Genomic DNA, 27,324 nt, shown 5'->3' with positions numbered 1-27,324 from the left:
ACTGTTTATTTTCATAACAACCTGTGTGGTGTCCTTTCATCTGGTATTCTAGGGGTTATATTGTGGTGAAACAGCTGGCTTCACATGCCAAAAGAGTTTAGCCTAAGACTGCTTTGTCCATGCTACCATTAGGATAGCTGGTCTATAAGGTTGACTTACAACCAATCATCATAAGGGTTGTTTGGACTGATACAAGGTGATCACTAGAACTAGTGAGCATCATATATCAGGCCAACTTCTCACAGTGATCCCGCCAGTGTGGGTTTAGGCAGACGCAAAAAGAACAGTTGATGGACCGAATGCTGCATAGTGTCTGAAAAGTTTCAGCGCTCTGTCCAACTCCTTGTGTTTCTTTGTTTGCCCTATGTTGGCAGGGTATGCCCAGATGTGGGTCCCTTGTTCCATTTGCCACTGGATTCAAGCTAGCCTGGCTGATGAGGGGTGTTACCCCGAAACTGGTCCTAGACTGATTTGCATATAGCGGCGTCTGAACTTGGGTGGCGAAGTGACTTAAAGAACGATGATGGATTCAACCCAGATCTGTGACTGGGAGTGAGTGTCTGAGAAATTTCAACTCTCCGTCCATCATCTCCTTGTGATTTCGGCAGACCTCTGCCCAGGACTAAGGGATGAGCAACCACTGTGTTAAGCCTTCAGTAAATACTGTCTGGCGCCCACCCTTAAGCACCAGAAGCTCAACCCCAGGAGATACTGTGAAGTCAACAGTAGATATTACTTGAGTTCCAGCTGAGTAAGAGAGTTCAGTCAGTCAGTCAATTATCTTTATTCGATTATTAAAAATCATAAAAGAACGAGCATTAATACATAGCAACATTTCATCAGAACACAAATTAATACAATCAGTATTTAAAAACTCTAAAATCACAATGTACAAAATAAGTTATACAAAAATGTTAAGAATATTAAAATCAGTGAGATAAAAAAGGGTAATCAATATTCAGGAATAGGGTGCCTAGTTCTTGTGTGGTGCTTATTTATGCGTGCTCCTGCAACTAAAAAACTAGCAACATGAAAAGCTACTCTTACATTAGGAAGGAGTTGCAGGAACATCAAAGCTGGTTTTACCTGAGTAAAACCCAGGTTGCACAAAATTGGAAGCAAATATCTTTTTCTAATCTCAGTATAATGGCCGCAGAACATGGTAAAGTGAATCGTGTCCTGGGTGGAGAAGTGATCACAATCACATGGTTCAGCATTGTCGGGTCTATTCCATATTTTAAAATTGCCCAGAATGAAGTGAATCAAATCAAAACGGAATCTCGTTAGAAGGAAACAATGGTATGGTTTAGTTACCTGGAAAAGGTATGGTTCCATTCCTGGGACAGATGTCAACAAACAGTGTTTCCTAACCATGGGTTTATTTAGCTCTATGGCTTCCCTCTCCATAACATATAAATTTGTCAGGGTATTTTTTACTATTTTTAGATCTTCCTGCTTTATCAAATCTGGAGATGAGAAAAGCTCAGGACAGCCGGCTAAAATTAGCTGCGTTTGTACATATTTTACCCACGGAATGTTTTGGGCTCTATCCAGGGCTAAACAATCTTTCTAGATGATGTGATTTAATGTAAGCTCCTGGTTTAGCCAAATTTTCATCCATCCAATAACTGGGGCTAGTTTTAAAATGTCAGTTATATAGCCCAATCCTAGCTCTGTATGTATTGCATAGGTGGAAGTCGATTGGGGGACAGAAAGCAGAGTTCTCAGAATTTTTTTTTTCTACTTTCTGGATTTTATCATGATTTGTGTACCCCCAAATAACAGAACCGTATTGGGCAACAGACAAACATTTTGCTTTATAGACCTTTATAATGCTTTCCATGGGGCGGGCTCCAAGTTTTTTAGCAAAACCAAGCAACCCAGCTGCCGCTCTTGCCACAGCATTGCTTTTAACGGAGTGCTGGGGGCCCCACGTGCCCTTTTCATCGAAGGTCACCCCTAAATATGGAAAAGATGGAACTCTCCTAACCTCTTTCCCAGCACAAAAAAATGTTTTCGACTTTCTTTTCCTGCCTGCAGCTCCTGCAATCATTACGTGAGATTTCTCTGTGTTGGTTTTCATGTCCAACAAGGACATGAAATCCCCAAAAGATGAAAGGAGTTTATTAAGTGCCACTCCGGAGCGTGCCAAGAGGACTGCATCGTCCGCGTACAGGAGGACAGGTATCTTTCTCACCTGCACGCGGGATGTCGGTGTGGGATGCTGCTAAGACTGCCTCGAGATCGTTTATATAAAGAGTAAAGAGGAGGGGGGCAAGGATACACCCTTGCCTAACCCCCCTCTCTGACTTAAAGTGGCAAGTGCATCTCCCTTCCCTAGTCACTCTGACCGAGGTCATGAGGTCCCTATGTAACTCAGCCAGGTATCCAACCAAACGGGGGTCAATGCCCATGGTCAAAAGGACCCTCCACAGCTTAGCCCTGTTGACCAGGTCAAAAGCTGAGGAGAGGTCCATAAAGGCCATGTACAGAGAACCCCCCTTGGCGATTGCGTATTTATTTATGATCAGTTCTAGGTTTAGGCACTGATCTAAAGTTCCTCTTTTGGCTCTAAAACCGTATTGTGCATTTGATAGGACACCCTTCCCTTCTAAAAGCTGAGTCAGTCTTCCTAAAAGGACTCTTCCCAAGATTTTAACACTGGAATCAATGAGAGAGATTGGCCTATAACAGGCCGGATCTGTTCTCTGTCCTTTTTTAAAGATTGGTATTATCGTGGACTTGGCCCAACTAGTAGGAAAAATGAGATCCCGTGTAGCATTAAAAATATTTGTGAGAATTTTGGCGCTTAGTTCAGGGGCACTCTTAAAGAAATCTGCGGGGACCCCATCGGGCCCCGGTGCCTTTTTATAGAGTGTGTCATTAATTGCTTTTTTCACCTCCTCTAAACTAAAAGGAGAGATGGTAGTTACTACTTGTGAGAATGTCTTCTCACAGTCTAGAGTGATATCAGGACAGCTATAGATGTTACTGAAATGTGTCACCCACTGTTCGTCAGGTATAATGCAGTCTACTCTCTGATTCTCTAGTCCCACGAAGTATGGATGGTTTATTATTGCCCAAAATCTAGCGCTATCTCTCTGTATATCAGGCAACAATAAATCATTCCAGGCCGCCTTTTTAATCTCGGATTTCCTCATCCTGATAGCATAGCTGTATTGTTTCCTCAGTGATGCTATCTGCTCTTTATCTCTGGGTTTATTTTTTAGAGCATTTAAGAGGATAGAGTGGGCCTTGGAACAATTTGAGTCAAACCATTTGGGGCCCCTGGGCATATTGGGCTTTTTCTTTACGGTCAGGTCTAGATTGACCTGACGGCAGATAACATTGAAAGCCTCTATCATGGTAGTACCAGAGTTATTATCATCCAAACAAATGGCAACCTCCCCCTCAACTTTAGCCAGAGTGTCCTGTAAAAAGGTGATTGGGGTTACTTGATCCCATTTCAGTCTGCGATTCTGATCTCTCAGGACTAATTCTGTCATGCATAGAGCATCAATCTCCCTTTTTCCCAAGACTCCCAGTGATACGATCTCTAAAATTACAGGATTATGATCGCTAAAAACTGTAGTTTCTACCTTATAATTAATAACTTCAGGCAAAATACTAGAAGATAAAAAGATGTAATCTACAATTGTGCCTGTGTCGTTGCCCCCGTATGTTGGTAACCTCGGGCCTGTGGGGCAACTACATGATTCATAGAGATTAAAAGTTGCTAGAAGCGATTCCAAAGCCTCTCCACGTGATGAGTGTTCGAAATGCGGTGTGGAGGAATAGGGGGAAAATTCCTCGTGTTCCACATGGCAATCCACATGGCATGGATGGATGTTAAAGTCGCCCATAAGGATCACCTCATGCCCATGGACACTGTTCTCACTGTGGGTAGACAGGAATTCCTCTAAAGTTACCAAATGCTCATTTGGGATTTGACTGACGGGAGAATTATAAAAATTAACAAATAATCTGGGCTGAGAATTTGGTGTAGTTAGTTCAACCGCTAAAACATTTATTGAATTAGTTTTAATCTGTCTTGGCTTTCCTTGAATATCTAGTGAGATGTATATAGCCAAGCCCCCCTTTGCCCTTCCTGCTTTACTAGGAACTGCCGGTACAATGAAGTGGGAAAAGCCGTCCAGAGCCAGTCCGTCTGACGTTTCCCAGGTTTCTTGAAAAGCAAGGACGTTGTTGGATCTAATTATCTCCAGCCAGTTCTTGTCGTTGTATTTGGCTCTAAGGCCAGCGATATTCCAGCTCATAATTCTACAGACCCTAATGCCTGCAGAGTACCGGACTAGTGAACTGGGAGCAGGCTGAGGACCCTCACCATTACTGTCTTGTCTAGGGGAGAGTCAATCGTTTTGGTCCATGAAGGATAACTGGACATAGCGGTTGAACAGTTGAAGAGGTTCTGCAAAAGGATTGTGCTGTACAAAATGGGAATGATGGGCTGCTACGTTATGCCTTGGGTCCCGCCCCCATCTGAGGTTTGAATCCCAATTTCTGTCCCACCCTGGCGCAGGAGTCCTTGGGTGGGTAACATTCTGCTGTTCACCGTAAAAAAACTTTAGGGTTAAGGGGGCAACAGTACCCTGTCTGCGTTGGGGAGGGAATAAGTTAGCAAGAATGTTGGGAAGGACGTCTTGATTTGAAAAGCTCACTGCCACACAGTCCCCTTTAAACTTTTTTGGCCGGTTTCCCAACCAGGGGACCCTAGTTGCTGACTTGATTACACTTGCCAGATGATACTTTCCCCCTGGTGCTAGCCGCATGTTACTGGTTAACCAGTGTAATGCCTTGCTTGTGAGAGAAGTGGAGCTTTCCGCTGTTCCCCTTTCCAGAGGAGGGACATTTGCTAAAACTAAAACCACTGGTGTGGCTTCAACTATAAATTGTAGGGGGTCCATTGAGTGAACTTGTACTGGGGGGATGCTGACAGAAGGGGTTCTATCTGTTGGAATATTGACTGATAGAGGACCCTCACTGTTAACAGTCAATGTTGGTAGATGAGGTGGTGAATTCTCTTCTGGCAACTGGTTTCCTGCGCCATCACTTACAACCTCTCTAGCAACATTTCCCCCTGTGTTATTGCTCAAGTTTGTAACTAACATAGTTATATTTTCTACCCCACCTGCAACCATAGTATGGAGTCCACCCAACTTCTTGATCTCCGCTTGCAGTTTGTCAATTTTTGATATTAGGGGTTTAATAATAGCGTTGATTTTTAACTCAAGAAAATCAGCAATTCTTTCAAAAAAAGCATCCTCAGATGTGTGATTTGATTTGTCCTCCACAGTATTCACTTGCTTTGACTTTGGGGTAATAACCCTCTTCCTTCTTGCCCCCAACCGTGGTCCGCCCTGCTTTGGTGGATTTTTGGTACATAATCGTCTTGGCCTGGTGGCACGCCCTATGGGCGACTGCTCGTCAGATGAAACACGAGTCTGTTTCTCCTGGTCGGAGTCAATGTCAATGTCGCTCTCAGCCTCTACATTGGGTACCTCAGAGGCCGGGGCTACGTTAACAGATGTGCCACTTATTCCTTGAGAAATAGGGCCGCTAGTTATGACCACGTGATGAGCTTCCTGCAGTATGGTGTCGTCAATCAGAATAGATGCGGAGGGGGACAGACATCGTAAATCTGGGGATTGGCTCAACCCCAGAGAATTTCTCCTCTGCGTATTTATTTTTTTAACAGTCTGGACAAGGTAATTGTCAATAGTGTTTAGCAGGGCTTCCTTAGGTTTTGTAGACATGTTTACAATATACACACAGACTCACTTTTGTACAAATATAATATCAGGTAGCAGAATCTTAAAACGATAAGTCTTACTTGAGGAAAGGGACACGCAAATATTTCCTGCAGCGTTTCTGGCCCTGTCCCTGCCTCCTCCTGCCGATGAGGGCCGTAGAGGGCCCGCCCTTTGCCCGGGCTTTGCCCCGGGCGTCCCGCGACGCGGGGGTGTGTCCGGCTTAATGGCGCCCTCGGCGCTGTCACTGCGCGTCACTAACGCGCCGCCGCGAGGCCTGCCGGGTGTTGTGGTTCCCGGAGCGGAGGCGCGGGTCTTAGAGGCAAAGTGACTCTCGGCGGTGGCGGCTTCTCCTTCACGGTGTCCCAAGCGGCGTGGCAAAGGTAAGTGGTCTCCCCCGCTCTGCCGGGGTGTGTCCGGCTTTATGGCGCCCTCGGCGCTGTCACTGCGCGTCACTAACGCGCCGCCGCGAGGCCTGCCGGGTGTTGTGGTTCCCAGAGCGGCGGCGCGGGTCTTAGAGGCAAAGTGACTCTCGGCGGTGGCGGCTTCTCCTTCACGGTGTCCCAAGCGGCGTGGCAAAGGTAAGTGGTCTCCCCCGCTCTGCCGGGGTGTGTCCGGCTTTATGGCGCCCTCGGCGCTGTCACTGCGCGTCACTAACGCGCCGCCGCGAGGCCTGCCGGGTGTTGTGGTTCCCGGAGCAGCGGCGCGGGTCTTAGAGGCAAAGTGACTCTCGGCGGTGGCGGCTTCTCCTTCAAGGTGTCCCAAGCGGCGTGGCAAAGGTAAGTGGAGTAAGAGAGTTGTTTTTTTGTTGGTTAACCTAAGAGGTCTTGTGGTGTCCCATAGGGAGTATTAACTTTTAAATATGGATACCTTTGTTGCCTGAGGTGCAACCTAGGATTGTTACACAGTCTGTGGTCAGGCAAAGAACAGCAGACGGAGGAAGGTGTTGGGTTCATTGAAAGGATGGAGTAAACGGTGAAGGGACAGAGGTCAGGGCAAAATGGCAAGTGCTCTGACCTTAGGAACTCTCAAGGACCACACAGATAGGATGCCTTCGGAAGATGTCCTTAACTGCTCCTCCCTTAATCTTTCCACCCTTGGACTGAACGTTCTGGGTAGAGCGGCTAGGAATGGTAGACGTGGTAAGGAGAGAAACTCCCATCCCAAGATGGCACACTCCACAAGCAAGAGCCCTGGAGAAAGGGGTGAAAGAAGCAGATACAAGCCGTGAGACCCAGTGGTTGGACGCCTTTAGAATGTGATGATTCTGTTTACAGCGTAGCAGCTTTGACTACTCTTTTTGGGCTGGAGGATAGTAGGATGGGAGTGTAGGACTATTTTGACTACTTTTCAATGGCGGAGGACAGTAGGACCCGAGCGGATTCCAGTTCTGTCTCCAGGCTGAGGGAGTATGAAGGGAGATAAAGCTAACACGCGTCACTCTTTCCATGATGAGGGAGACGAGCGAGGCTGCTGCTACAATCTACTGTTAGGTAGTGAGAAGAGTGGGACTTGTAGAGTGACTTGCACTACTTCTCCAAAGTGGCTAGTAGAATTGCTTTCACTTCTCTTCCCAGATTGGAGAGACAGTGGCCGCACAAGTGAGATCCTCCCTTTTCTCTGGGATGGAGAGAAGGATGGCTTTGAAGGGTCACTTTTAGTAGTGTCTCCAGAGTAGGATGGGTTCCCTGCTCTCTTGGGCGGCGAGAGTTGGGTGGATTTCACCGCTCCCTCCCTGGTGAAGATCAAGGGTAGAGCGGTGGCTACCCTCTTCCATGGAGGAGCGGGCGGTTCAGAGTTTGCTGATTCTTCTTTTTCGTGAGCGGGTTTGGGGTGGATGGACCGGCCATGCTGGACCTTCACGTGTTTGGGTGGACTGCGAGGAGGCGAATGTGCAGGAACAGATATTGGGGCGGCTCGTCGGCAGCGCCCTATGGGGAGTGGGACCTCATGATCAGCTGACAAGAGGAGTCTGTGGAGGCATGACCAAGGCGCTGTGAGGAGGCAGGGCACAAAAACCACTGGGGTGAGGAGCTCCTGGACAAGGCACTTTAGGAGCTGCGGGCACGTGAACGGATAGTGCGAGAACGTTCTGGACTAGCCTCTGAGGAGCGAATGCACCCAGGCAAATTGCACGAGTAGCCCATAAACTAGGCGCTGTAGGAGTTCAGGGAAAGGTGCTCTGAGTAGCTCATAAACCAGGCGCTGTGAGGAGTTGGGAGATCACAGACCTGGAACAACAGATTGTGGTTAAAGGAACTAAGAGGGCTGCTCAGTAAGTTGGAATTAGACCACCTATGGAACTCTCCCATTGCTGAAAGCTTCCCATCAAAGGTATCATTGAAAAAAATGTATTGGGAAATGGTATGGTCGTCCGCTTATAGTATTGGATCCAGCACAAATTTAACAGGACGTTTTTTGGATATCAAACCCTTACCATCTTGTGAGCTATACTGGGACATTATTGAAAGGCCGTTTGATAGGAAATTGTATTTTCAATTCAGAATCGGGACCCTTCCTATAAAGGCGTTTACCCGCAAATGGTCAGCTATCCAGGATGACAAATGTCCACACTGTAAAGACTCGATTGAGACTATTGCTCATTTTCTGTTTGTTTGTCCCCTTTATGTAAGCCCACGACGGAAGTGGATAAAACCTGTGTGTTTAAATCTAGGCACACGCAGGTGTATAGAGGCGCTAAGAATGCTGGAATCGGATTGCACACTCTGCTTGGCGATTGCCGTTGCAAAAATTTTAGGTTGGTCATGGACTATACGCACCCGTACTTTACAACAGCTAGACACTGCTTGGTGAATTAACTGACACCGTTTATTATAGGTTTGCTTTTAAAATATTCATGTTTTATTGAACTATTTTTTATTGTTAATAAAGTTTCTCTAAAATTGTAACTGACAGCGCTATGGTTTAATGAGTTTTTAAAAAAATAATGATTTTAATATTTATTGTGTAGAGTAGGATGTAAAATTGCTTTTATGACATGCTGTCGAATAAAGCTTTGAAATTTGATTTGATTGTGGAAGGACAGTCACTGATGGTTCAAGGAGCTCCTGGAGAAGGCGCTTAAGAACATTGAGTGCAGGAGGACATCTGAGGAGATCATGGACTAGGCGCTCTAGGAAGGTGGGGGCACAGAAACCAGTGGCACGAAGAGCTCCGCTTCGATGCGCTGTGAGAATCTAGAGCACACCAGTATGTGTCAGAAGGAGGTGCTCAATGATAATTTGGTGGGAAGAGCAAGGGTCACGTGGACCAGACATGCTGCGAGTACCTCGTGGACGAGGCTCGCATCATCAGGATGGGACGCATCGATGGGTACTTTGAGGAGCGATGGACGAGGTGCTTAGAAGACCCCGTGGCACTCTGACAGACCGCTGGAAAAGTTGGGACCTCGTTGAAGACGACGGAGGCTTCTCCCTCGGTGTCACCTTTCATGGGCGACAAAACCCATGTGCGCCTACGCCTCGTCATTCGTAGTAAGCGCTATGTGCACTATACTGCTTACGCTGTGACTTCTCCTCCCTGCACTCTCTTGCTATACACTGCAGAGATGCCGCTCGTTATGTACGAGGATACATATATGTGACACGTACACCCTTCTAGATGCCGTGTCCTGCATGACCTCTGACCTTAGATCGGGGGTCTCAGATGCACGCTGGTTGTGGCCTGTGTGACCTCTGACCCCAGGTTAGGGTCGCAGATGCACGCTGGTTATGGCACGTGCGCCCTCTGTCCAAGCTTGTGACCTCTGGCTCCCGGGTCAGGGTCGCAGGGCCACGCGGAAGAGGTGCTGCAGGCCTCGGTCTCCGAAGGGGGGGGCTGCTGCTGGGCAGAGCGCACCTCGCAGCTGGGTGTGGGCGCTGCAGTGCGCGTGGCCTCCGGGCCCAGGCCGAGGCCACTGTTTGCATTAGAATCTGCAAAAATGCCACCAAATGTAGCGCCTAGGTGATGTATATCGGCACCGCCAGATGCGAGGCGCTTCTTTTCTTCTTTCATTTCTCAATTTAGACAGTTCAGTTGCTGCTAAGTTGCTTGATCACAGGCGCTATAGGGGGTAGGGGTGAGCTATGATGGATGACACACTGCCCGCACCCCATGGGGGCTTTCGTGGGGGGGCAGTAAAGGTTTTAGCGTACTAAGTTTAAAACATTTTTTTTGTATAATAAATGAAGGAGTGTTTGCTCATTAGCACTAGAATGTTAACATCTGTACTTGAAGTACGATCCTCCGCCCTGTGAAGAAAGGCATAAACAAACTAGATTAAAAAAAAATCTTTAACGTAATTGTTCGTTGTCTTGTGACACCTTTAACCTGTCCTACCTAAAAATACCAGCATGCAGATGTTGCTGGCTAAAAGGCTACTTTTACCTGACGTAGTCCCGCATGGCTTAAGACCACCTGGATGCTATGTTTTTACATATTTCAGTGCAGCGAGCCCCCTTCCAATGCTGTTTGCTGTTACTGCTCGATCGGCATGGAAGCTTAAGTGCAAACCTTGTACCTTTTTCATGCGAGTGCACGATTTCTTTCCCCTCGTCCTTGAATAATGAGAGTTAACAATGCCGTTTGACTCTGGAGTAGTGTTTAGACAAAAGATGCTTCCAAGCTTCACTAAAAGGGAAGATGGGGTTATCAAGGGCAACATATGGGAAAAATGGCCCTGCGCGTGACCGTGTGGGAGGGAATGGGTGCTATGCTCGTGCATGTGCCCATGACCCAGCATTCTGGAAATCATTCTTGGCCACGGGGAGGGCATCCCATAGATGGCATGGGGATATTACCCTGGCACAACGCAGGTAATATTTGGCATATGGGGCAACCATGGCAAATACCTGGTGCCGACATATTAGACGTAATCCTTGGCGTAAGAGAGAGCGCAAGGATGTGATGTTATCGATTGCAAAAAGCGGACTGAAGCATACCAAAGAATTTTTAACAGAAGGGGCACCCATGGTAAAATTCTGGCTCTGGCATATTATTATAAGTATTTTTTTGACAAATGGCAGGTACCTGTGGCATATGGAGGAGGGGGGCACATTACAAAAAAAATCCTTTATCATACCGAAGGCAACTCTTGGCATAGCTCATAGCAATCTTCTGGCCCTGGCATACTGGAAGTAATTCCTGAAATTCAGAGTGCACCCATCACAAATTGGGTCAGCTCCTGGGGATGGTCAGGCCTCCTTCAAGCACCATAAATGTATTGAAATATTTGTTGCGTGCCCATTAAAAACCCATGGCTTTCTTGTAAATGTATGTGAAAATTTTTCTTCAAAGTGCACCATTTATTCCTTTAAAGATATGTCTATATTTTGGGATCCTCTACTAGAAGTTAAGCTCACTCACTTCGCCTGTCACCTGGAATTCTAGGCATGTATTAATCCCTGTCGAGATCACGAGTCTCTGCTGGAGAGTAGAAGTAGCAGACAGTAGAGGGGCAGTGTATGTGCAAAGCTGGCGCGAGCAGAGATGCAGCATTGGAATAGACTACATTGTCCAGTCTTTAAAATGGATTAGATTGCATGTAATTCACAAGTGGGTGAGCCTGCAGCACTCCATCAGATCTGCTATTCTTCACAATATATATTCAAAATTGGGACATGTGACCTGGGACCCACCAATACATTTGTGCTTCTGGTGCCAGTAGTGTGGTAAGGTGGTGTCAACAAAATTGGTTTCCTGTTTGAGGTTTTCTTTTGTTTTTGTAACTCTACTCTAGTTTTTTTAATGATCTTATCTCAGAGGTTCAGTGTATATTAATGTTTTTGTTTTGCATTATTCGTATAGCACAACCTTGCATCAATAGGCAAACAGCCGCTTTACTAAGGACAAAGATACTCACCCGATGAGCGAGGGTGCAGAGTACCAACACGATTTACAAAATGTACAGAAAGGAGAGAGAGCGGTTTGAGGAAAGGAAGTAGCTGGATTGGGGAAGTCACAGCATCCGCACAGTATATAAAATGCAGAGACAGGAGAGGTTTGTGGGGAAAGTACTGGACGGATTGGCGAGGTCACAAAATATCTACACTATGTACAAAATGCAGAGACGTGGAAAAGGCGTAGGCTGGTTGGCTGAGGTTGCAGGGTGCCCACACAGTACGCAAATATATGCGTGGGCACTCTGTGACCTCACCCGTGCAGCCAACACTATTCCCCCATGTCTCTCTTGTCTTTGCATTTTGTGTACTGAGTGGGTGCCTTGCGACCTTACATGTCGTGCCAAAACCATAAACCCCCCCATACTGCTCCTCTATCCACATTTTATATACTGTGTGGGCGCTCTAAATTTGCCCATCCGGCCAGCACCTTTCTCTCGTACCTAAACTATCTACCTTATGAACTGTCTTCTTGATGAGTTACAGAGCTGGCTCTTGTACTGAAACAGCAATTCTAAAAATAACAGAAGATGAACTCCAAATTTTAGACAATGTGACTTCTGTCTCATTCTTTTGGACCTGCTGGCAGCATTTGACATAATAAACCCTGAATCTCTTATTGAAATACTGAAAAAACATGGGTGTAAAGGGGACCATTCTGAGCTGGTCGTCTTCTTGCATGAAAAATTGAAGCTGAAGTTTTAAACTGGAGCACTTTCTGTCCTATAAAGTGGGATATCATGGTGTTCATTTCTGATGCAGCATAGAAGGAAGGCAGTGGTTGAGCGCTTGCTTCCAGGTGTGGTCATTGGAAGATGAAATTGCTTCACCTTCTGGTTAGTGCAAAGCGGTACTGGCAGGGGTAGAAGTGACCTCAGGGGATCCACCTTCAAAGAGACCAGCTCCATCTCCCGTGCCTGAAGATTGATCGCATCTCCTCAGCATTTCTTCTTGTTCCTGGCAACACTGGGAACAGAATTGTTTTGGAAGGTTGCCAAATTGATGCCCGTCTGTGCTTCAGACAAGCATTCCTTTATTTCCACCCTGCTACGGATGGGGGTTGACTTGCATTAGTCGCCATCTCTGCAATCTCATGATGTGCTGATTTCTATTGATGTTATTGCTGTATCTCCTGCAGATTAGAGTCGGATTGTTTCCGGAGTCTTTCGCACTCTATTGATCTTTGCCGGTCTTAAGTGCATCACTGTTTGTCACTTGGACTCTTCTTACTACTTGTTGGCAGGACACTATCTTTTGAGCACAGACACCATTGACGTGCGTCTCCTTGATGTGTTTTGCTTCTTCCCTGGTTGGCTGTGGATCCGCTCGAGCACGGGTGAATTAAGAACTCTGCGTGGCATCATTCCTTTAAGGAACGAGACACTCCTTTCCCTTCTGTGCATGTTGGGATCTTATGTATATTTCTTTTCCTCCACAGGGAGTTCGGCCTCCTGCCCTCAGTTTCCCATTACCATGTCGGAAAGCTCGCCGCTCCTCAATTACCGACTGTTCAGCTCGCTCGCCAGCATCACAGGTGATGATGTGCTGGGCAACCATGAGACAACCGTCAGCACCTCTGTCATCCCGCCGGACCAAAGCAAGAAGCTGTCAACGTTCTTCGGAGTGGTGGTGCCCACTGTCCTCTCCATGTTCAGCATCGTGGTCTTCATGAGGATTGGTGAGTGTCCGCTTGGCCCTGCCGAATGACTGCTCATGTTCCCACATCTCTTCCTTGTATGGTGACATTGCAAGTCCATAGCTTTCCATGTAAAGTGGTGTTTCGTGTGACTTTTTGAGTGATTAGACGAATAGCTTGTTCTGCACTTCTGCCCTTTAACTGTGGGTTTAACCTTCAACTAACGGTGAAGCTGAAGGTTTTTTAATACAAGCACTGGTAAACACTAACCTAATCTTGCACTGGGGAATTTAAGAACTAGCTCAGTGTATTGTAATCTAATAGCAGTATCACTTAAAAAAATAGTTTTTTCTTTTTTCTTTCTCGTTCGCAAGTATAGTCAATCGCTGGGTTTCTGGACAGCGTGTGGGTTGAAGCTGCTCAGCACATGGTGGTTGTCAGTAGATGACAGTGCTCTGAACATCGATGGAATTGCACCACCTACCAGTAAATTTTCTAGGAAGCTTGTATATGTTGGCAGCTGAAGCTCGTCTTTGTATATTTAATCCAGTGTATATGTTTGAGATTTCAGAACATGTACGAACAAAAATGTGGTTTATTTCATATGATGAAAAGGAGATTATAGCAGACACGTTTCACTCTGAAAATTGTGTGACTGGTGACATCCGAGGACCACGAGGAACCAAGGCAGTACTTCACCTTAAACCGAAGTGACATCCTCTCTACTCTTTCAGCCTGTTTTGAAAGCACTGAGATGTCCTGAAGAAGCTCTTGGCGCAAAACGTGTTGGCATTAATCTCCTTTAGATTTCTAGGAAACAAAAGCTTAGATTTTACAACCACATTGTTGTTTGGACCAGTAATGGATGCCCATGTTGTAGATGCATATAGTGGAATATATATATATATATATGCAAAAGAATACTTCAGCTCAGGCTCCACAACAAACTTATTCAAAAACGTCTATTTAAATGTGACTTTAGCAGCTAAAGAGACCGATCTATCAATCACCGACACTGTCTTTCTCTCTGTTAAGGGTTCTCCAACTTGAAGTGGTTGACACACTTTTGAGAGTAATTACTTCTGGCTAATTTCAGGCCAAACCACTGTTAAGAAGAGTTAAAAAAAAAAATAGGAAAACTATTCACTTTAATGTATGCTGGAGCCAGTATTCCCTATGGTTATCCGCACACCAGTTGAAATCTACATACTCCCTTTTTCTGCTTGTACCTTGATTCTGAAGTAATTGCTTCCATTGTCGCTAGCCAGTGCATGCTGTTTAGTTGACCATGGGGACATTTTTTTTCTATTTGCCTTCACACTCCATTTTCTTTGTTTTTTGTAAATGTAAATCGGATATCACTTACACTATTTTGCACTAGAGATGTGATTTCATAATGAATTTAGCTTTCTGTGTATTGCCAATGATTTTTGGAGAGTTTGTTAATGATTGGTGTTTTGTTGCGCAAAGGTGTCATTTGAGGAGGTATTTAATCTGCCATGCATTGCACAAAAGAAATGATCAGCGAGTGTTAGATAATCGGTTGCATTTGCATGTGGAAAAAATGATTTTATGGTTGGTAAATTATGAGACCCTCTTTTTTTTTTTTTTTTTTGGTTCGGTTTACAATGAACCTCTGAGATATTCTCCCTGGTGGGGAGTCAGGGGAGGACACTGATGGGAGTCTGTAGCCCAGAGGAGGACTCTGCCAAGTGTGGCTGTAGAAGGTTGGAAGTTTATCAAGTTGAGGACCCAGATGTCCATTACTGAAGAAATTACGGAAATGATACGCCCTCCCCCACCCCCCAGAAAACAACCCCCATCTCAGGATTTCATTAGCTCTATGTAGAGCTTTGGTTCCTATGGCAGACTCATCCGTCCATTCCCAAACTCCTTCGGTAGGCTTTTAAACGATTGAGTATCAATACTGTAATTGTTATAGACATGTCCGGTGATGTAGCGTTCATAACACCATAAGGTGGTTAGCTAAAACCCATTCTTTTCCTAGTTGTATTGCTTAGAAGTCAAGCCATGCTCTTGAGGTTCAGGACACCATGTTCAATGGTTCATTATGCAGTTTGTGAGGAACATATGCGAAAGCACCGGGTACGTGTATTTTCAAAGGTCTATAATTTGACTAAAGATCGTGTAGACAAGTACCATCACCTGGTGAGCATTAGATATGGTAAGAGCTGCTGCTTTCTGCTGCTGGTCTACATGGTCTTGATGCTTTGCAGGTCTTGCTTCAGTCTGCTGGGACATATTGCTGTACATGACCCCTGTCATTGACTGTAAGCAGTTATTGTTGGCACTTGCTGCTGGTGCTTCTTGTCATCAATTGTATATGGGTCTTGCCACTTTCCGAAGAGGATTCTTGCTGAGGGTTCTAACCGTTATTGATTGTACACTGGTATTGTTGATACCTGCTACTGGTGCCACCCATCGTGGAATGCAGACCGGTCTGGGTACTGTCCGCGGAGGTTTTTCTGCTGCTTATGGCACGTTCATTGATTGAACACGTCTCATTTGTGTCTGCAGGGGCTTCCTTCTGCTGACGCTACCCGTCATTGCTTGTACATAGGTCTTACTAGTATTTGTATGGGCTTTCTGCAGCTGGTGCTACCTGTCTGTGGTTGACTATTTGTCTTGTTAGGATTGGATGGGCTTCCTGTGTGGATGCTACCGATCATTGATTGCACACAAGTCTTGTTAGTATCTGAAGGGCTTTCTTCTGCTGGTGCGCCCAATCATTGGTTGTCCCCAGGTTATGTCGGTGTCTGGCGATCTCATTTCTGAACTTGTTAATTGACATCGTGTGCAGATCTTGGTGGTGCATGCTGCTGATGCTCCATGTCCTGGACTGCTCACTGGTAATGATGGTTCCTGCTGTTGGGATCCCTGGTGCTGATTGTACTCGGGTCTTGTTGGTGTCTGTGTCTTTCCGTTGCATCTGCTGCCAGTTGTACGCGATCCTCTCCGCAGCTGTGGCAGTTGTTAGGTCTCTGTTTGCATTCTCTGTCTTTCTGGGTGCTGGTCAGCAGGGAAGCTTTGACTCTTTCCTCCTCAGTTGTTTTGGGTAAGCGGCAAAGCGATACTTCCTGTGATCAAGAGATCCTCTTTCACAAGTGACAGTTTCTTTATGACAAGCACTGATAAGACATACAGGTAGTAACCTCTGTCCTGTGTATATTTCACTTCTCTTTTAAAGGATGAGAAGTAAATGTATTCTGAATACATCTCTTGGTGGTTGGTGGCCTTATTGACTTCAAGATCTTGTTTCAAAACCTGTGAAGTACATACTCTGTCGTAGAGGTACAAGTTCATTTGCTTTGGTTACTTTTATCCTTCCTCGTTAAGGCAGATGCTTGGAGGTTGCGCTGCTTTTGAACAAATCCCATTGTGGTGGTGGGAGTGCAGTACCCACAGACCCCAGCTACTACAGGGATGCCGCGGACATGGGGTTGCTCAGTGGCAGACAACAAAGATCTAGGGGCCCATAGAAGTGAGCCTTGATGGGCTTAAATGTAATGCTAATGTTCATTCTAAAAATGGTGCTTCCCCAATGTTCGTCTTCATCAAAGCCAGCAGGTCAATGGTTAACGGAGATCAATTGAAACCTATTGAAGCTTTTTTTTAATGGACTTATGGGTGGACCGATGGTCCCATAGAATATCAGGCGTGACTGTGCTTCACAGACTGGCACAAAGAATGGGGCATGGGTGAATGAACTCCTATTTTCCTCCCTCCCCCAATCCTTTCCCTCTCTCTGATCATTCGTATCCCCTGTTCTCTTTTAATGTTTTTGTAAATGCTTCCTCTCTGCTTCTCACACAAAGCATCCTCTTCATCTGGTGGTGTTCTGGCCTGAGGGTGTGACCGTGGCCATGCTAATAGATGTCCTGTGACCAGGAAAGTAGGTCTGATGACGAACGCCTGACGCAGACCTCTGCTGATGTTGTGAGGAGATTTGCTTTGATGGCATGTGCCCTCTGCAGTCTAGCATTGCACATTATTTTGTGAATGTTTTCTGTACCGCGACCCCTCGATGGTGCGCTAAACACATCTCTGCCTCTTTCCTATTGTTTATCCTTTAGCAGGCACTGGAGTTGTTGCTGCCCGTTCTTTTAAATGTCCCCTCTATTTTTGTAGAAAGCTTAACACTGACACTATTCTTTTAGTGCTCTCAATCTTTGCTGGACAGTGGATTTAAAAAAAACAATAACCAAGTGATGGTTGGAATGCTTGGATTTCGCAACCATTGGTGATCTCTTGGTGCCACATTCTAGTCCATCGTTTTTTACCCAGTGTGCCACTCTAGACAAAGACCAGTTGTGTATGTGCAAGTCTGTCTTTGATCTGCTCGAATTGAATAGAAGGGGAACAGCCTATCCCGAAGAGACTGCCTATCCCGAAGAGACCAGTCAGGTCCTGTCCAACCAGGAGCATAAACCTCCCCAGACCGTTATCAGCCTTCTTAGGCCTCTTCAGGGAGGTATAGGTCGGGTCTTTTGTCCTAAGGAGATTGAGCCACAGAGAAACAGGAGGATTTGCCTATGATCACAGTATGGCCATGTAGGAAAAAAGGAATTTGAGCTCTGGTCATGAACCCAGGCACTTACCATGATGGCTTACCATTGCAGATTGTGATGTGGAATGGTGTGTTGAGGCCGCGTGCTGTTATCAGCCAGTGTTTGTTTGCAATCATCTGTGATGTGGCCTACATGTTACAACTTTCTCTGTTGTAAGAGTGACAGAAGGCTAATGCTGAAATGGTTAGTCTTGCTTCCAGGCAAACACCTGAATTGCACAACGTAATGGCGAGCAGAACATCGAATCAGGGCTAAACTGCTGGCAGGTTTGTGTAGGCCTTATACGTGATTACAGCCTTGCGCACGGGTAAGTAGGTGATGGGTGCATGCAGTTTTACACGTGCAGCAAAACACCCTCACAGTTGCTGTTTTGGGCCTATGTACCACGAAGATGGTTCTGGCTGGTGAACGTTTCTCTCTTTTTAAAAGTAATTTCTACACAAGGATGTAGAGCCCTCAAGGCAATGCTATACTATAAGCATAGGTAGGTTAAAGTCACAGATATATATGTATGTTTATGTTTGTGTGTGTGTGTGTGTGTGTGTGTGTATATATATGTGTGTGTATGCATGTGTATGTAAGTATATATATGTATATGTATATGTATATGTATATATGTGTATGTGTGTGTGTAGTGAGCAAGGCGGTGCATACCGCTGAAACGCGTCTTGGTTGTTTTGTTTTGAATAAAGTAATTTTGCTTTGGAAAATATCCACCGAGTCAGCGCCTGCTTTTGAGCGAAAGTTCGGACTGGTATTTGATATATATAATCTACGACACTTATGAAAGTGAAGATTGAAAAGGGGCTGCAGAAGACTAGGAATATATGTATGATCGACCATATTACTCAAATGACTGACCCCGTCATGAACCCCGAAGACCTTACCATGAATTTTCAGCTGCATTGTATATACCACCCTATTCCCCTGCTGCCACCACCACCACCCCACTAGTAATTCTGCCACCTCCATCACAGGATGAAGAAGAATGCAAGGATGGGTCTGTGGAAGATGAGGGTAACGGTAAACAACCACAAGAAGATGGAGGAAGAGCACTGTTCTGAGGAAGTATTGCATGATTGTGCATTACCCTTTGAGGGTCAGATTATACTACCTCGGGCTGATTCAATTCTAGATGATCTCACTGGATTACATTCGCTCATGCAAAGCGCCTTGTAGCACTTTGCCTTACCTACGAGCGCAACAGAGAAGAAGTTCTTCCTCTGACTTTAAAAAGCAGTCAACAAAATCCATTAAGTCTATTCCAATTTTGGATAATGTATGGGAAGTGGTTCTAAGACTGCTTACTACGTCCCTCAAATAGAAAATGACTGCCACCCCCCAGCAGCCTCACCCCCTCATCCCCCCAAAAACGATAAGTTTAACATAACATACTGTACCATGGCCACCAAAGACTGCTCTTCCACACTCTCTGTCTCTTTCTCAGACTAAGTGATCATGGTGTAGCACTTGGTTTTACTGCTTTCCAGATTTTCCTCCATCTCCTTGTTCTTTCATGGACACAAACACAACAGCAGAGAACACAGTAGTGCATCTTTACAAGAAAAACAAACAAGCACTGGCAAAGCCAATACATCTGGGTTTCGTCGGATACCATAAGTGAACGCAGACATCGAGAAATGCGCACAGACTATTTATGCCACATCTCTATAACCGGTCTATTTCTATGCCACCTGTGCTTTATTTCGCAGGCTTATGGTGGCAACAACTGGTTACAAAGTGGCATGCACCATTGGTCTGTATTTGTGTGTGCATGCTTCAGTGTACATGCATTATCACATTAATGGAATCCAGAAAATGTTTTCCTCTGTGTCCATTTATTTAGTGCTTCATACCATATTGCTGCTGTTTCCCAAGTGGCGTTCATAACCGGTATTCCTATTGCCCAAATGTTGGGTATTTTACTTTACCCAAGGTGGAAGAATGGAATTCCAAATCAGTCTTGTTTTCAATTGTGACCGGCAGAAATTCCCGTCTTTCATCAGTGAGTATCCAACTTTCAGAGCCATGCTGCTGGCTGTGTCCTTCGGAGAGGCTAATAAGTAGGAGTATGACCTTCTTTAGTACATTGGCTCTAATATTGTCCCAAATCCTGCAATCAATCTCTTATTTTAAGAATAAAGTACTAGTCCTTGAAAGCTGTTGATAGCCAGGTGCAGACTTCACGTTTCTTTTTGTCCAAGTTTTGGATGCTCCTGCCTGGAGCCAGCTTCATCACTGCCTGCTGTGAGATTCATCACCTTGCACAAAAGCGGTTTCTGCACCACAACCAGAAAATGACATTTGACAGGCAGCCATCCCAAACTGTTTTCAGGACCTTAGGCAATAGATCCATATCCTCCGCCTGGAAACGAATATACAAGTGGCTTAGTTCAGTAGTGTGAGCCTCTTTCCTTCCTCCTTTTTTTCTGGCTTGTTGAAGCATCTGCATCTATAGAAACTCTAATACTAGGAAAGAAATGTACTTTCCTGTAACTACACTTCTCTCCATGCTCTCTCCTTCCTCCCTTGTGATGCTGTAGTGTATTTACTTATAAAAATCTTAGGATGTAGGCAGGGTGACGTCCAACTTCATTCCATCTAATTTACTGCAGTCACGACTCTAAGATTGAGGTGGATGGCTTACAAACAATACTGTATTAAATATGTATAATATTGCTTTGTAACTTTCCCCAGCCTGAGCACATGACTGCATTCAAATATGTCATTGTATAAAAGATACCAACATTGAAGACCTCCAGTAACAGGCAGGCACCTCTTTCATTTGTAACTCTGTGGATGTCCAGATGTCTCAGGCCTTTTTCTCGAACACTATTTATGTTCTTGCTGGTATGCAGAGCTATCCTCTAAGGAGGCCCTTAAAGCCATCAAATGAACCAACCATGATTTATAGAATAATGTGGGTGAAGGATTAAAGGATAACCAGTTTGTGATTGTTACTAAGGTGTTATGTCTCTAGGATGGTGAGCTGTATAATGAAGAGGTGGAAGCAGCTAAATCTGTAAGTATTCTAGAAAGATAACTAGATTCAACCATTGAGAGGAGTATACCATTTCCTTCCCAGGATGATTTGCCAGTCTCCAATCATTTTGAATTCAAGTTCGTCAATGTTTTTTTATTTGTGTGTAAATTTGACATCAATTTTGTAGGTCTTCAGATTTTGTCCTGTTTATCTTCCTGAACCCCTTTTAGTCCACTTGAGTCAAGCCATGAACATGTGTTAATGTGTGGGGCCTGGTACTACTAGAGTGGGAACTGATTAGCGGATTCTTCTGAAACCGTGGCTTAGTACACCAGACAGTTATTTGTTTAATCCTTCTTGATGAGTAGAAGCTGCTAACGACCACCTGTTGAGAGGTAGCAAAACAAAAATGCAACTACATGTAAGACAATTTATACCTACTCCTACAGGTTGGTTTGTTTTTTCTTCTTTTTGTTTGCCATGCACTGTCCTGTCTCTCCGTGGTACCAATGCAGCACTCACTTTTGATTTCTTTCCCTCTCTACCTGCAGGGTTCGTGATCGGTCACGCAGGTTTCCTCCAGTCCCTGCTGATGCTGGTAGTTGCCTATATCATCATTTCTCTCACGGTCCTCTCCGTATGTGCCATCTCCACCAATGGTGCCGTGCAAGGCGGTGGAGCCTACTGTATCCTTTTAACCAGTGAACTGCCACTCCACCCCCCAATACCCCCCAAATTCAATTGGCTCCTACTGTAGGATGATTTGATTTAACATGTCTGTGAACATTGACTGTAAATAACATTTTTTACACATGGTTTACCGAAGGACTGTACAAGTCCACAAAACAGTCCATTAAGTTTATTCTACCTTTGGGATCTTCATTAGATCAAAATACCTCATTTAAGATATCTTCTAAGTACTGTTTAAAGGAAACTGTAAATCTGATTTCTGTGGTTAGATTATGTCTGATCATCCTTAACAAAAGAATATAGCTGTAGATATGCGAGGTCTCATACAACCCAGATTCAGTTACTCTAAAGTACATTTGAATGAAACATCAGTCCAAAACCTTAAGAAATGGCAAGGTGTTGAATGAGGTTCCAAGGCTTATTTGGAAGTGTCACATTAAGGATTCTGGAAGCTGCACTGCATAGCAGGGTTAGTTTGTTCATTTTTGATTGTCACGGTCATGCAAGAGTCTGTCCCTCCCCAGTCTTAATTTTATCCTGCAGGTTTAGTGAGGAGCAATGGACTAGTTTATAAATTCAAAGAGATTATCCTTGTTTGAGGACTAGGATCACAGTTGAGTGCCCTTTCCTTCTCCATCATAGAATGGTGAGCATGAAAATGTTGCCTTTTTATAATGTATTCTGTGTTGCTGCTCGTAGGTGAACATGTCTCTACTATTTATGAATTCCAAGGAAATAGATGATTGAGGACTGGGATTACATGCATGAAACTTTTCCTTTTTGGTTAAATATGAAGGTGTCACTAATATATTGTTTTTTTATGGCTGCTTCTCTGCTGGTACCCTTTTGTTCTTTTTAATGCTTGAATATCAGTTGCTGTATTCTGCAGCTACAATTTTTGATAATGTTTTTGGCATTGCTTAAGGATGTTTACCTCTGACTTTTTTAACCAGTGGTATTTTTTTTTTTTTGAAAATCTTTATTGACATATAGGCAGCTTAAACAGTGATCGTGTTACAATACATCATTATGTTTTTTTTTGTTTTTTCTTTGTTCATATTGGTTTACATTTAAGAGGTTGATTGTCTTGCATCAAATACCGTGTTCCACAAAAGTTCTACACAATAGCACTATACATTCCTCGTGGCACGAGCTTGCCCATACGTTTTGGTGATAACACTACAACTGAGTAACACTAATTATCGTCTTAGTGACTGTATCCAGCTTGCCCCCCTATTCATAATAACCTTTTGAACATCCCCCCCCAACTTATGCCATCATAACTTTCACTTTATCATCTCCCATTGTCCTCAATCAGGTCCGCTGCCTTTCCCAGCTCCACTCAGTCTCCATATAGCAATTCACTCCCGTACTCTGCCCTCTGCATTGCTCACTCCCAGTCGCATCCTCACTCATCTTCCCCCTCTGAGTCTATATTCTCTCCCTCCGGAAGTGGTTCGCATATGTCCCCGCGATATACATTCCATGCCATCCAAACCTTGTTCCACTTCCGGGGGGAGGCTCTGATGACATAGACCACTCTCTCTGTCACCATCAGCGCGTCCATATTTTTAGCCCACCTGCTCGCCGTGGGTAGGTCTGGAGCCCCCCACTTCTGCGCAATGTCTCGCTTAGCCACTGTCATAGCCAGCGTAGCCCACAGCATCCCATACCTTCCCAAGTCGTTGGGCTCCCAAACATTGAGGAGACATTTGCGTGGGTCAGGCAGAATAGTGATTTTAAGTGCTTGAGAGATAGTACGCAGCACCCGTCTCCAGTATTCCTGTATGTGTGTGTGCAGTCCCATAGTGTATGAAACAGTGTGCCCTCCTCTCCGCATCCCCGCAGGCAGAAGGGGTGTGGCGCTCTATGTATTTTATGTAGCAGTGTTCTGGTATAATAAATGCGGTGCAGGATCTTGAGCTGCACCAGTCTGAATTTTGTCGAAATTCCCACCTCTCTTGGGGAGGCCAATGCCTCGTTCCATTCTGTTTCATCCATCTCCCCTACCTCCCTTTCCCATTTCTCTTTCAGTTTTTGTGTGGGGTCAGCTAGGTTGTTAATGATCTTTTTGTAGGTAAGAGAGGTCGCTTTGTGTTGCATGAAGTCAGTTAGCAGTCTATCTTCTAGGGGCGAGGATTCCGGTAAGTCCGTGCCCGCCGGAATCGCCCGTAGCAGTGCATGCCTGATTTGGACATACCTATACGTCTCCGTAGACCGAAGGCCGTATAGATGCTGTAGTTGTGGAAATGATATTACTGTGTCTTTGTCCCACATATCCCCAACTGTGGAAATGCCTATAAGGTCCCACTGCGTAAACCCCTTGCATATCCTCAGGGATCCCAGTGCCTTTGTGTCCCATAACGGTGTCAGTTTCGTTATTTTCCCTTTCCATCCCATCCGTGCCTGTGCTACGTGCCATAGTGTCGCGGTGTGTCGCGTTGGGCCTGTCAGGCGCCCCAGCTGCTGTCTATTATAGAGCACCGAGAGCATACAATCCATCCCCAGTTGGGACCAGTCTGCTTGGTAAGCCGGGTCGTTCCTTGGGGCATGGATCCACTGGTTAATCACTTTAAGTTGAGCTGCCCAGTAGTATAGCTGTATGTTGGGTAACGCTATTCCCCCTTCATACCAGCTTTTTACCAGTTTGTCATAGGCTATACGTGCCGGGCCAGCGTTCCAGAGCAGGTTGGAGACCAACTCCGTAATTTGCCTAAAATACCGCGGTGGGACAAGGTATGGGGTGTTTTCAAATATATATAAAAACCTGGGCAATGCCATCATTTTATATAAGGCTGCTCTCCCCAGGAGGGTCAGGGGCAGTGTGGCCCAGTGTTTCACATCCGCACGTAGGCGAACCAGAGGCGGCTTCAAGTTTTCGTTAAAGAAGGCTGCGGCATCCCGCTTGACCACTATGCCCAGGTATTTAAAGGAGGACCACGACGTCATTAAAGGGCAGTCCGTTTGCAGGTGTGGCGCCAGGCCCGTCAGCGGATATATCACTGATTTTGACCAATTTAAAGTATAGCCCGAGGACCTCCCGTGTGTGTTGCAAAGCTCCAATAGGGCCGGGATCCCGGCGTCAGGGTCGACCATATAGACGAGCATGTCGTCTGCATATAGTGACACCTTGTCTTCCCTCCCGTCCTCCCATTTAATGCCCCGGAACAGGGGCGTCTCCCGAAGCAGGATAGCCAAGGGTTCGAGCACCAATGCAAACCGCAAAGGTGACAAAGGGCACCCCTGTCTGGTCCCTCTGCCCAGTGGGAATGGTGGTGAAATGTGGCCGTTCGCTATCACTTGCGCCACCGGTTGAGTGTATAGGAGTCGTATCCAGGCTATGTATTTCGGCCCAAAGCCCATACGTGCGAGAACCTCGAAGAGATACTCCCACTCCACCAGGTCAAAGGCCATTTTGGCGTCAAGCGAGATGATGACTGCCCCCTCCGTGAGGAGGTGTGCCCGAGCCAGTATTCCATGGACCCTCCTCAGGTTCAACGCTGTACTTCTATTAGGCATAAAGCCTGATTGGTCAGGGTGGATCAGGGCCTGTAGGTGTGGCATCAAACGAGTGGCTAGAATCTTGGCCAGGACCTTGGCCTCCACATTAAGCAGCGAGATTGGGCGATAAGAGGCACAGTCCGTCTGCGGTTTTCCGGGTTTCGGAATGGCTATGATCGTCGCCATGCGCTGGTCAAGCGGTAATACCGCCCTGTCTCTACTCTCTTTATACATTTCTAACAACGGTTTGCTAAGCTCCGACGCCATGGTTTTGTACCACTCTATGGGTAGTCCATTAGGGCCTAGCGCCTTGCCTGATTGCAATGCCTGGATTGATAAGTGTATTTCCTCTTCTGTCGGGTCTTTCTCTAGGTCTAGCCGAGCCTCATGGGAGATAGTGGGGACGTCAATTGCTTTCAGTGATTCCGACGCCACTGGAGCGGTGATGATATTCTTCGGGGTGTATATGTCCTGAAAGTGAGTAGCTAAAGTGTGTACAATGTCTTCTGGGTGTGTCAGTACTTGGCCATCAGTTGTGTGAAGTTTTTGGATACCCCTTGGTCCTCCCCTTCTTTTATCTAACCATGCCAGCATTTTTCCTGCTTTGTCGCCTACATCGTAGATTCTGTGTGCGGTGTTGGTGATGTGGCCCTGAACCGTCAGTTTGAGGTGATTCTGATATTGCTGCTGTCGTAATTGCAATGTGTGCGTTGTGGCCGGGGTGGGGTCCGCCATATGGGCGGCGTTAGCGTAATACAGTAACAGTTCCTTCTCCGCGAGTTCCCTCCGGGAGTCCCGTTTGTGTCCCGCTATTGATGCTATCGCTGCGCCCCTGAGGACCGTCTTGTACGCTTCCCATAAGACTGATGGTGAAGTCACCGTGCCCGTGTTTTCCGCAAAGAAGTGTGTCGTCGCTAATTTGAGTTGCTTCCGGATCTTAGGGATTTGTAGGTAAGTCGGATATAGTGGGTAGAGTCTAGCGCGCTTCTTGTCCCCGGTGGTGAGCGATAAAATGAGTGGTGAGTGGTCAGATATACCTCTGGGCAGGACATCAAGCTTGTCCACTGTTCCCAGCCCCATTCCTAGGAATAGGAAGTAGTCTATTCTAGACAGACTGTTGTGCACCGCCGAGTAGTAAGTGTATTGTGTCGCCGTGGGGTGTAAATGCCGCCATATATCCGTGATGCCTAGGGCTTCTAGAAAGTCAGGTAATGCTGTGTTCCCTCTTGGAGTGTCTCTAGCGGGCATTGTGTCCACCTTCGGGTCCATTATGGCATTCAGGTCCCCCCCTATAATCGTGTCACCCTCCGGTAGGTCTAGGAGGAATTTACCTACGACAGGCAGAGCTACGGAGTGAAGCGCCGGGGGTATATAGACAGAGACTACATTCAGCGGTCTCCCCTCCCATTGGCCGTGTATAGCGGCGAAACGACCCTGGTCGTCTGTCACGCGGTGAGTGATGATAAAGGGCGAGTGTTTTTTTATTAGTATGCCTGTCCCCCTCGAACCGGTGGTAAATTCTGCATGCGTTGCCATCTCATAGCCTCGCCTATCAAGTGCTTTACATGTCGTCCCTGCCATATGTGTCTCCTGGAGGAGGACTAAATCTGGGCTCTGGCGCTTTATGGCTTGTAGCACTAACCCCCTCTTAATTTCGTCCCCTAGGCCCCTGACGTTCCAAGTTAAGAGGCGCAGAGGAGGCACAGCTACTTTCTCGGAGTCAGCCCGTGCGGGCGCTACATACAGTGGTTGGGTCATGGGACTGGTGTGGCAATGGATTGCTGATTGTGGCGCTTACGGCAATGCCGACCTGATGGGTAACGCTAGATTGTAAGCGTGCGGTTCCACTGCAGGAGATAGTGTAGTGCGTGGTTCGAGTGATGGCTAGCAACAGAAACAAGAATAACATAACTTTAACTCTTTCCCCCCTCCCTGCTCCCCTGCTCCACGGACAAACCCCCGCCCGTGACCCCAACTTCGCAGAGTGCTTTAGTCCCTCCCCAACTATCTTACTTTCTCGTGGGGTTGGTGAGTTCCTTACAGGCACTAACTGTGCCCACCTTACTCAGCTGCTTCGGAACCCAGGTCCATTGTGTCTCATCTTGTCTCGCTCCGCTTCAGGGAGTCATCAAACCGGGGCCGGCTGCCCCGAATCGAAGAGATCCTGCGTCGCCTCAAAATCAGTTCCGTCCGTGCCGTCCCGACGCGGTGAGTGTTCGACCTGTGTGTTCAGCTGTCTGCCGTTCCGTTGATCTGGCTG

General features: G+C 46.1%; 1 protein-coding gene across 3 annotated transcripts in view; it reads left to right on the top strand.

The window, feature by feature from the left end:
* The window catches only part of SLC12A9 (solute carrier family 12 member 9), a 147,032-nt gene that overhangs the window by 48,080 nt on the left and 71,628 nt on the right, over window positions 1–27,324 (top strand). For 2 of the 3 annotated variants that reach the window (XM_078670774.1, XM_078670775.1), the window contains exons 2-3: window positions 13,104–13,343; window positions 21,425–21,559. In XM_078670774.1, the coding sequence (XP_078526900.1) occupies window positions 13,139–13,343; window positions 21,425–21,559 (340 nt within the window). In that variant the 5' untranslated portion in view covers window positions 13,104–13,138. The remainder of the gene's footprint in view (window positions 1–13,103; window positions 13,344–21,424; window positions 21,560–27,324) is intronic. The other variant, XM_078670776.1, reaches the window with a different exon arrangement.

Source organism: Lissotriton helveticus, chromosome 12, assembly GCF_964261635.1.
Source record: "Lissotriton helveticus chromosome 12, aLisHel1.1, whole genome shotgun sequence".
In the NCBI taxonomy this organism is placed as follows: Eukaryota; Metazoa; Chordata; class Amphibia; order Caudata; family Salamandridae; genus Lissotriton; species Lissotriton helveticus.
The sequence above is the reverse complement of the archived record's forward strand: the minus strand, read 5'-3'. Positions and strand labels throughout refer to the sequence as shown.